Genomic DNA, 11217 nt, shown 5'->3' on the forward strand with positions numbered 1-11217 from the left:
TGTCATATTCCCTATCAACCAATCGATTTTCACTTATCCTTTAATCTTCCCGTTCAAGATCGAGAACAATCATCGACCCTAAAACATATTTGTAACGCTAACGAACTAAAGTTCATTAAAATCCCGTCTCCGTTAAAACAACGCCGAAAAAGTACCAGCGACATCGAATAAAAAGTTCATTTGCAAACATGATTCCCAGCGAACTTTAATTTCGAACAGACTAATTACTTTTCCATGGGCACGCTCTAATTTCCAATAAATTTCAAAATTCCATTTCCCCGGCTCACGATAGAAAACACATCGAACCGAACCGATACGCGGCCGACCCAGTTCCGAAGGCCTCGGTCGTACCATCGCAACGCGTCACGTGGCAACGGGATCCGGCGGCATAAACATCACACCGTGTACCCATAAAATCTGCTAACGCGTTAATATCGCTGTTTCGCGGGCCGGACAATGCGTCGGGCCGATATTTTACGCGGTGGTAATGAATGAAACAAGTACGCGGCAATGAAAGCGCGCCGCGCCGATTAATATTTCGTTAAGCAGTCCGCGGCAGCGGCGACGCCGTAACGAGACGTCCGGGGCGCGCAAATTGCGCGGGCGAAGGGGGCGGATGGCCGGTCATCCCACGGCCGATTAAAGCTAAAAATCTCCGCGGAAAACTTACGCGGCGGCCGGCGAGAAATAATGCGCGTGATTGCCGTTAATGCTCCATATAAATTCTCCGAAGCCCGGCGAACACTTTTCCGGCGGATTTTCCAATTCCGGCCCGACACTTTCCGCGGCCGCGGGTTCATTAACACCCGCCGCTCATTAATAATTCATTTCCCCCAGGTACCTGCTGACGACCGTGGGCTCGAGTGGGGTGAAGGATCGCACCTGCGTGTCCAACTGCACCGATCAGTTAGTATTGCATAATGCACGGGTTTTCGTTTAAACGAGCGTCAGCCGAGGCGAGCGACTGCCCCGGAATCGTTTGCTTGCAAAATTCCCGGCCCCGTGCCGGGCAATCAATTTTAAATCGGTCGTCGAGTGTTTTCGGCGGACGGACCACCATTTTTTTCCCCTCTCCGTTCTGTTTTGAAGCCCGAGCCGAAAGACGGGACGAGATTGATCAATTCATTGGATCGGATCAATTATATAACGCGATCGTCGGATCAGTAGAATGTTTCTCTTTTTTTGTTCTTTCTTTCGAAGGGTTGAAATGTTGAGATCGTGGAAATTCGATGAAATTAAAATTACGCGGTGGTTGTGCGCGGATGTTCGATAGTTCGGGGTTTATATTTATCGGTAATCCGGCACGCCGGGAAATTCGGTTTTTATCTTCGAGGGGATGGCGATGAGAGAGGTACAGCAGTCGCAGTGTTAATGAAGTTTTAAAGTAGAATGTCTTTAGCGAGTTGATTGCGTTACCGGAAACCGAATTAGTCGCGAGGAGGTATAAAGTTGTTAACGTTGCTGTTTGTGCCCTTTTATTTCATATTCATTTTTAATTGCGTTCTCTCGTCGCCTCTGTTGTAATGGGGAGACTGATGTACGACGGTTTCAATTAAGGGGAACGTTTCTGATCGTTATCTTCGATGAGTGTGTTGATAAGTCTCAGAAATTACGTGTTTTTTCGTGTTTGAAAATGATTGATTCGGTTTGACGTTACCCTTTCGCCAGGGTAATATTCCTGAATCGATGCGTGCCGAAGGACCTGACCGACACGACCACTTCTCTGATCAAGAAACTTGGTTTGGAAAATTTCTACAAGGTCGGTAGCTACATTTTCAGTAAAAGTCGATTACAAGTACGTATTGTGAACGTGTTTGAACGTAGATGTTTTGTGCTTTAACCATCTCGGTGTGATCGTCAGTTGCTAAGTAATGGTAGCGGTGATCGAGGGTGGCAACCCTTAATTAGCCAGTAGGGTGTGGTCAAATTATGCCATTTCATTTGTCCCGTGGAAATTTCCGTTGGAATTCCACGCGATAATTAAAACTATCTTTTACGAGGAATAAACATCGTTATATCTGACATTGATAGAAAAGAACAATTCGAGAAATTTTCATTGTTAAGACTGTAAATTCAAGTTAATACAATTAGGACAATAGTCAGTATAGTTCATTTATTTTTCAGTCGATTTCAATTGACCTTATCCTACGATTCACGCAGTAATTAACTCCTCCCGCCAACGAACGCTTGAAACGCCATAAATTCAATATTCAAAACAATCGGAAACAAGTGTTCAATTATTCTAAATATTTTCAGTAACTTAATAGAAACACAATAGAAACTGTTACATTCGAATGATTGGCAGTCTCCGCCGACAACGAGTTACGTAAAACCATTTAACCCCCAGCTGTTAGGGCGGAGTTAATTAGACCTCGATCAGGGAAATGAGCAAAATAGATCCGACTCATCTGACCGAACACGTGACTTAGTTCGCATTGCCGTTGCCTCAACATTCCAGACATTCGATCATCGCAAAATAACGTTTGTTTATTATAGATTCATATTTCTTACAATCCGCTTACTGCGTTCAACAGCCTGAACGAAGCCGAACTGCACGAAGCTTCAAATAGATTATGCGTTTGAACGATTAAAAACATTAATGAAGGAATAACGTAGAACATTAATCTTAATAAACGATCGATTCTGGTTGCGCGTTGATGAAAAATATGTAAATATTTCAGGAGGTGTCGAGTGATCTCACTGTCGCATGGCGAGAACTGATCTACCTGCTGCTTATAGCTTTAGGTACGCGTTTCCAGCGGACGTCGTCCGCCGTTATCCCGGATCGGCATCCTTATCATTTTTTTTCTCGAATGACTTTCAGCTATCTCGCTCGGTATCTTAATTGCCTTCCGGTATATGGTGCAGTGGGTCGTTTACATTGTCTTAATCGGCGCCATTCTCGCCTGTATCGGTGGCTCGGCGTACCTCTGGTAAGCGCATCCCCTTTGTAACGAGATTTATCTGGACACGGTAGTGCGCGTGACCGACAATATGGCGACTAAAGCCCGATACACGCTATCGGCCCGCTCGATATTCTTTCTTTGTTTATCGTTTTCGATGAACGAAGATAGAACAAGATTAAAGTAAGACCTTGCCAGGATTCATAGTGCGAATTAGTATTGTAAAAATGAATCCTCGGTCTTGAGCTTTGAATCCAGTAGCCACGATTCAAGCTTTAAGAACTTAAGCTCTCAGGGTTCAAAGTTTTAGCTGTAATCGCTGAAGTCTTTAATATTTGATCTTTTTACCGCAAAGACTTGATCGTTGGTGGTTTTAAAGTTTAGATCGTGCTTTCAGAGTTATTAGCTGTATTTTCTAGCTTCGAAGACTCAGCATTTAAAGTGAACTTAAGTCTTCAAAGACTCTGGCTTTATAGAACTCAAAGCTTTAAAATTCAACTTTTAAGTTTGAGGTTTAGAGCTTCAAAGACTCGAGCTTTATAGAGCTCAAAGCTCTGAAATTCAGCTTTTGAGGTTGAACATTAAAGTTTCGAAGACTCGAGCTTTGTAGAACTCAAAGCTTTCAAGACTTAGTCTTTAAGGTTAAGTCTCGAAGCTTCTGCATTAAAAACACTTGAGCAATATTTGATCGAACCGAATATAGACCAAGAGCTGATAGTGTGTGTCGGGCTTAAATTTTTCAAGTTACTCCATATCGTCTTGGGTATTATGTTTCTCTAGGTACGCATGGTACGGGGAGAAGAAGGCGGTGGGGCAGCACCTAGTACCCGAAGAAGATTCCAGTGAACAGGCCTACTTCATTTATGCGATCATCTTGTCCACTGTTACGGTGAGAAACGCCGCAATGTTCAGCAATAGATCGGCCAAAAAGTCTTGTCGTGTTATTTCTCAATGTGGCGTTTATATTATACCGTGACTGTCGAATAGATATTAGAAATAAGCAAAGTAAAAGCCGCTAGAATGCTTCCAAATAAAATACCTAGCGCATAGTTCAGTGAAATTTAATTCAACGAGATGAAATTTTTCTTTAAACCTCATTTAGAAATACGACGAGACTTTCTGGCCAACCTACTTCGGGGAAATAAGAGGATAGTCGTCCTGACACATTGTACGCGAGCTATTTTGCTCGTTTCAACTTGCTCTTTTTCGTTTATTTATTCGTTTAATACCGTTTCTTTTCTCGTTTTCTTATCGAAAGTAAAAATAACGTCGATCCTAATGAGATATTAAATTGATTACCGCCCACGACCAGCGTTACACGGAAAGCTTATCTTTATATGACCCGCTTATTTACAATAAACTGACATTTCACCAGAAGACTGTCACCGTTTTCAGTGCCCGAGCGCGTTAGTCGAATCGTTATGAATTTTTGAAGTACTACTTTTTCTCTCTATGAATATATCAGCATTCGTTTTTATTGATTTGAATTCTATAGAGATGTTTTCGATTATTTAGAGTTAATACTATTTTCTGCTTTTGGATATGTGACTCTTAGAATACATTTGTCAAATAAATTCCCGTAGGTAAAATGTTGAATTATTTTATAGCTGGGTCGAAGAGAGATTTAAAGTGCAACGAACTGCATAAGTTTAGAGAATAAAGGAAACTCCGAAGGAATTCTTTGAAACGGAAGAAGTCCTTCTTTACCACCGCTGCATTAAGAATTATAAATATCGTTATGAAGATTTATCGATCCCTATTTCCGCCATTAACGCGAATACTTGACTCGTAACACTATGCAAATGACATTCTGAAATAATCGTCCCAGTGGGAGGATTAAAGTCATGAGGAACTGCACATCAACTAATTAATTATGAACATTAAATCTTGACAATTCAGTCAGATCCGCTATTTGTCGAGCATTTGCAGATTAATGTCGTCTCAAGTGAGTGAGATGTTATAAGCCAATAATTCACTCTCTAATCTGACAAATGGTAACTAAATACCCTTCCATTAATTTCGATATTAATTATTTGATGCTTCCAATACCAACCAAAGCTCGTATCACAGAAGTAGGAAACTATATAATCGTTCACAGTTTAATTCCAATAAAAGAACTCCAATCGATTCTATCTTACACCCAAACTACATGTAACAACCCTTAACACTTAGGCAACCGCCTAAAGAACACTACGACTATAACTTTTCTCATTAACTTCAATTCACTTAATTGATTCGATTGAAAACTGTTTTGTAAAAACGTAAAAACTCCTGGACGAATTACAAATAACTTAACTTCTAATTACAAGAAAACCTCCGAGAAAACATAATTATCAGAAAACAGCGCAAAATTTCTTGTACCGAGTACATTGATTTATAGGTGATCACGCTCCTAATTGTCCTGGTGATGCGGAAAAGGATCGCCCTGGTGATGCAGCTGTTCCGCGAGGCGGGCAAGGCGGTGTACGCGATGCCAGCTTTACTGCTCCAGCCGATATACGTAAATATGCGACGACAGAACGATACGCTGGAATCAGACGCGGAGCCTATCGAGTACGTTGGAAATCATATTTTCAGACCTATGTGCTGATCGGGTTCACGGTGTGCGCGTGGGCGTACTGTATGCTGTGGATCGAGAGCGCCGGCAACATTTACATGAACCGGAAACAACATATCCACTTCAGAAAAGACACGCTCTTGATCGTAAGTTGATGGATAAGCTTCTAGAGTTTATCCCGCGGTCGGGAAAACGTTAACGAGTTCATCCGCGACGTGTTTCCCCCCTTTTTTCCGATTTTATTTCTCGCATCCGCTCCATTTTTCCCCGTTTCGTTCCGCAGGTGGGCAGGTGGTACAATTTGTTCTTCTTCTTCGTGACCTGCGAGTTCCTCCTCGGCTGTCAGCACGTCGTCGTCGCCTGCGCCGTTGCACGATGGTTCTTCACCAGGTGACACTTTGATCAATATCATAGTTTACCGGAGGATTGCTTTCCGCGCTGGAAATTTCCATGGGACAGTTCCACTCGTGCACGCGGACCTCTGTTTAGCGCCGTTTAGACTGCTCGATGTAATATCAACGGTTTAATCCTGGGAATACTGGTTCACTCGTTTCTCTTTCATTCATTTGGTTCCTTCGATGATCTTTTATTCTTTGATACTTAATTATAATAATTAATTTTGAAAATTAGACGATGAAAGCTTCGGTAGGACGAATGTGAATATTATCCCTTTCTCTTTACTTCGGAATGGAACATTCTTCTATTAGCAATACTCAATAATTAACCCTAATCGTACCACTTGTTTTTAGAACGAATCATATCACGATGTGACTCTCAGTCACTTATGAGAATAAAAGAGAATGATTAAAATGTTATTGTTTTTATATATAGGGCTCAAATTTTAAAAACACAAAAAAGCTTTTGAAAAATGCAATATGAAATAATAAAAAGATTTAAGTAAAAAGTTCAAATATTATTTAAAGTCAAATCGTTGTCCGATTAGGGTTAGAGTAAACGTATATTTACAATGAACATAGAATTCCGAATTGCCTAGTATATTAATAAGGATAATAAAGAGAGTAATTAAAAAAGAAATCATAAGCCAAGAAGTCGCCAATGAATCATTTAAAATATCGTTTATACGTACTCGATATTTCTAAAACTTTAATTGACCGTAAGTGGTCTGCTCGATGCATTAATAATTCGGTACCTGTAATCTAGATATTCTTACCGTAAAACTAAAAACGAAGCTCCCCGAGCCGGACAATCTCAAAAGACGAAGAACAATCCGAAATTGACAACCATTATCCTCAGCTGATCGATCAAAATGTTTCCCGAGAAAGAAGTTCCGAGTGAGCGATCTTAAAGCATTTAAACCTTCAAGCCATTCCCGAATCCCGGCTCCGAATTTATGTTACCGGCGGTAATTCGGCGAGCTCACGATTAGATCATTCGCACGCGTAACGCCGCTAATACGATCCCCGTATCAGAAGAATGCTCATGAATGACAATCGAAGGAACCAATTCCCGTGTAATCGGTTCCCGGATAATCGAATTCTTAATTGTCTCCGTTTACCTGTATGTATCAGTGAACGGTGGCCCGGCTAGGGAGGGGGATGGAATTCCGATTAACGACCACCAAATTGCAGAAAGCAATCCGAAGGCCGTTGGGACGATAAACTTCATTAAGGAAATATTTTCCGTGCAGGGACAAGAAGCGTCTCTCGCTGGCTGTAACACGCGGGTTCGGTTATCTCGTACGATATCACTTAGGTACGGTCGCGTTCGGCGCATTGGTTATTGGTATAGTTCGGCTCATAAGAGCGATAATTTCCTTCGTCCAAAAGCGCCTGAAGCGGTACGATAACGACCTAGTGAGGGGAATATTGTGCTGCTGTCAATGTTGCCTCTGGTGTTTCGAGTGCGCTCTGAAGTTCCTCACCAGGAACGCTTACATCGAAACAGGTATTAACCGCTCAAGTACGGGAACGTATTTCGCGCGGATCAATTCGAGCATCTTCAGCTTGAAATTTCAATGAAAAATCTTGCCGAATACGCGTATATGCCATCGTATGAAATCATTCTAGAATCAGTTATTTAATATACGGATCGTTTAAAGGATAGAATCATTGACCGCGTTGAATCTTGTCAAACTCGATTGCTAAAATATTTGGTCAGTTCGTTATATACGTAATCGTATCAAATTTTTCTTGTTAATCATTTTGCGAATCATTTCGGTAAACGTCACGTGTTTGATACCTTGTGCAACGTGGAATTCTAATACGAGTCTAATGATCGGGAGCAGTTTTAATTGAAACGTGCCCGAACGAAGATCAACAACGCGTGACCGCCGAAAACTCGGATGTGTTTTTCCGAAGAATAAAATATACAATACAAACATCCAATTAGAAGAGTGCACGGGCAATTCGGTAACAGCGGCGGATATTTGGAGAAGCAAAATAATCTGTTGCGTGGAACGGTGTATTAATCAGCGCAGAATTTTCTCGGGGCCATTTAACCGTGTCACACAAGGTATTGCACACTGTGTTCTTCCGGATGAATGAATAAAGAAACGGGACACGCTTTTACGGGTTAAATTATACGGGACACGCGCGTAAGGCGGATAATAAAACGCGAAGAATAAAATTGTAATAAAAGTATCGTTACAGCGATATACGGTTGCAACTTCTGCACGGGAGGAAGGAAGGCGTTTCACGCGTTGTCGAGCAACATTTTAAGAGTCGCCGCCATTAACAGCGTCGGCGACTTCGTTCTCTTTCTGGGAAAGGTTTTGGTCGTTACATTAACGATCGTCACGGGTATTTATCTCATGCAGGTACGTTCACATCCTTCCATCGTGCGCATGCACCCGCGAGTTCTGTTACACCTAATTCTCTTCCGCGTTTAGAAGAAAGAGGGTCTCCATCATCCGTGGGTTCCAATCGCGCTCGCCGGAGTGTTCGCCTTTTTGGTGGCGCATTGCTTCATCTCCATTTACGAGGTAATTCAATCAACTCTGAAAAGACTCTATTAAAACGTCGTTCGTTACCAGTGACACGTATTTTTCGCAGTCTCGCGATTCGTCGTGAAAAGAATTATATTTCACGAACGTACCATTTCAAGTTACAAAACGCAATAGGAAGTTTGAAAAATTAATCATCCCGCTTTGTTATGGTTCTTGAATATTTCGCGAAGAAACTGCGTTTCGTTCAACTGGTAACATTCTTTCTGTGTACTCTCCGATAACGTTGTAATGTTGGCAGCTTAAGAAATGTCACCGATCTTTACATTCTATTTTAAAATGTTAAACGGAATTCATCGCTGTTCGCTGCATTCCGGTTTCACGGGTATTTAATAATTCATGTAATTGCAGATGGTGATAGATACCATATTCATATGCTTCTGCGAAGACTGCGAGAAAAACGACGGCATCAGCAGGCCCTACTTCATGAGCTGTGGATTAATGGTGATTGGAACTATCATCGATCCTTCGTTCCCTATTCAGAACCCGTATTTAATAAAACCTTTGTTTCAGGAATTCGTGGAGAACAGCAAGAAAGCTTTAAATTATCTGGATCACCAGCCAACCGCTTCTCACTCGTAATAGATCAGGCTTAATGCTCGCTGAAAACCGATCCAGCTTCGAAGTGAGCTTTCAGATACCTTCGCGGGCCAGCCAGGGAATCGGCGAATCATTCGACAAAGCGAATACACCGTGCGATTCCGAGCTTGACGTACTCGTTCCAATTCTCTCGAGTTTTATTAAAGCGTACGTGGGAGTCGGCAGTTCCTGCATCCCGGTTTTCAATTTGCGCGTACGACGCGCACGTGGCGCGAAGGCTGCCGGTAGCGGCGGACAATTTTGATCGGCGTCTGACCTCGTTCCGTATCTTGCGTTTTCGGGCAGGACGATGGAAAGGGGCTCAGTGGCAAAATAAGCGCGGCGGGGAGAAAGACTCGCTGCGTCTGGCGAGCACAGAAAAGGCTGATAAAAATGAAAAACATATTCTAGAATAGAGAACGGAATATTGGGAGGATGATTGACACGTGGATCAATTTATAAGGCTTACATCGAAATTCCTTTGTACACAGTAATTATTCGTCAGAACTTTGTGTTTAGATGTAGCAACTTTATTGTTTCTTGTTCTTTTTATTCGTAGAGGTTAGCGTATATTTATATTCGCGTGTGGAACACTCAAGGGAGAACATAATTTGTTAGGTTAGGTGGTCGCAGCGGCGGCCATCTTGACTATCGGACTTAAGAAGGAACTCGTCGACCCAGATCTAGACAGCTGAATTACTCAGTCGAACAGAAGATACCTCGCACTATAATCAGCTCATCCTTTATCTTCTCTCAGACGCCGCGCGAGATATCCAAAATGGTGGACAGGCCGTATTGTCTGAGACTTAAGTTGTCCGCCTTGAATGGCACCGTACGCGCACACATTGTTCTTTCGCAGCGACGGATGAACATTATTCGTGTCATTGCCTTCGTATTACTTCGCGTCTTCGTGGCTGAAGACTGGCCGAATAAACGACGGCTTGAAGCATTTTGCGGCTACGATCGCGCGCAATCGAACAAACTCATTAACATTCCGATCAGCGAGAAGTCGATGTATTTTTTTATAGTCGATCGTCTCTCTATGACGTGTTTCAACTAGACTTAGGTACGCCGTTTCTATATGTTTATTCGCGTTTGATATCATGCGGTTGCCAGCGCAACCATGTATTATACGCACAGTGTTCTCTCGTTACTGGGTATATAATTGAATATCGTTGTTTCCCGTGATTTTTTTTAGAGATATCGTTGATACCCTGTAATTATCAAACGAGCTTCTGCCAAACAGCGTAAATGCTAAAGAACGAATTTTACTTAAGCGTTAACTTAAATATTAAACGTTAAGAATGACCTATTATCTTCCTAACATCGTGTGACTTCTCTGTGTATAAATGTACATCGATGAACGTGCTTCGAATCCTTCGTCTTTCGCGATACAGTTTTACCAAGATCTAGTTTAAAGTTGAAGACAGGCTTACCTCTCTTGTCGATTGCTCAAAGTATCGAGTTTCCACGGTGGAGCCGGGCGTGCGACGTGTAACGAGGGAATACTGTAAGTTAGTCGGAGAGCGGAGGTAACGACAAGTTGCCGTTAAGTCGCGAGCGTTTCGATATTTCGTAAAAGTTTCGTGGAGGACACTCGGCTGCCAGGGACAGTTCGAAAACCTGCCAGTACAGTGTGCGGGATAGATCAAAGGCGATAGCGCACCGGCGAACCGCGGGGGTAGAGATACGCGGTCCGATAATGCGCGACTATCCGAGTAATTGCTGGAACATCGATCGCCATGTTGTATATATTTTTTATTTCACGCGAGCCCGCCCACCAATGATGTATTTCCTCCGCGTATGTCACGTTTTTTGATAATCGATCGTATGCGACGCGCGAGTGCAGCGTTATTTTCAACGTACCGCGGAAGCGTTAGCGGCCTGCAGTTGCGAGCTGATCAATTACTTCGGGAGATAGTATTATAATTTTAATAAAAACCGTTTCAACATAAACGCTGCGCGTGTGTTTCCTTCTGAGAGATTTCTTTATGTTTTCCTAGCGATCCTGGATTTCGTTTTCACTGGAAAAGAACTAAGCGAATACTGCCATACGAGAGTCTTTGAGATACCGTGGACTTGTACAGTGTTAAGGAGAATTGGTCTAATTTCGAATATTGTTTCATTATCTACAGATTGTTGTTTATGTTAAAACTTAAAATTTGATTTAAGTTTAAACTATCCCTACCATTTTTACTCCATTCAAAATATTCCAA

The 11217-nt window shown here is 42.2% G+C and overlaps 1 protein-coding gene across 5 annotated transcripts in view; it reads left to right on the forward strand.

The window, feature by feature from the left end:
- LOC116426140 (choline transporter-like protein 1) overlaps positions 1-10957 on the forward strand; it is an 84023-nt gene extending 73066 nt beyond the window's left edge. For 4 of the 5 annotated variants that reach the window (XM_076372705.1, XM_076372703.1, XM_076372704.1 and 1 more), the window contains 13 exons: positions 838-906; positions 1669-1795; positions 2682-2745; positions 2825-2933; positions 3684-3792; positions 5284-5403; positions 5481-5606; positions 5744-5850; positions 7109-7365; positions 8070-8236; positions 8309-8401; positions 8774-8866; positions 8936-10957. In XM_076372705.1, the coding sequence (XP_076228820.1) occupies positions 838-906; positions 1669-1795; positions 2682-2745; positions 2825-2933; positions 3684-3792; positions 5284-5403; positions 5481-5606; positions 5744-5850; positions 7109-7365; positions 8070-8236; positions 8309-8401; positions 8774-8866; positions 8936-9004 (1510 nt within the window). In that variant the 3' untranslated portion in view covers positions 9005-10957. The remainder of the gene's footprint in view (positions 1-837; positions 907-1668; positions 1796-2681; positions 2746-2824; positions 2934-3683; positions 3793-5283; positions 5404-5480; positions 5607-5743; positions 5851-7108; positions 7366-8069; positions 8237-8308; positions 8402-8773; positions 8867-8935) is intronic. The other variant, XM_031974681.2, reaches the window with a different exon arrangement.
- Positions 10958-11217: the final 260 nt, after the last annotated feature.

The sequence above is a fragment of the Nomia melanderi genome, chromosome 12 (assembly GCF_051020985.1).
Source record: "Nomia melanderi isolate GNS246 chromosome 12, iyNomMela1, whole genome shotgun sequence".
In the NCBI taxonomy this organism is placed as follows: Eukaryota; Metazoa; Arthropoda; class Insecta; order Hymenoptera; family Halictidae; genus Nomia; species Nomia melanderi.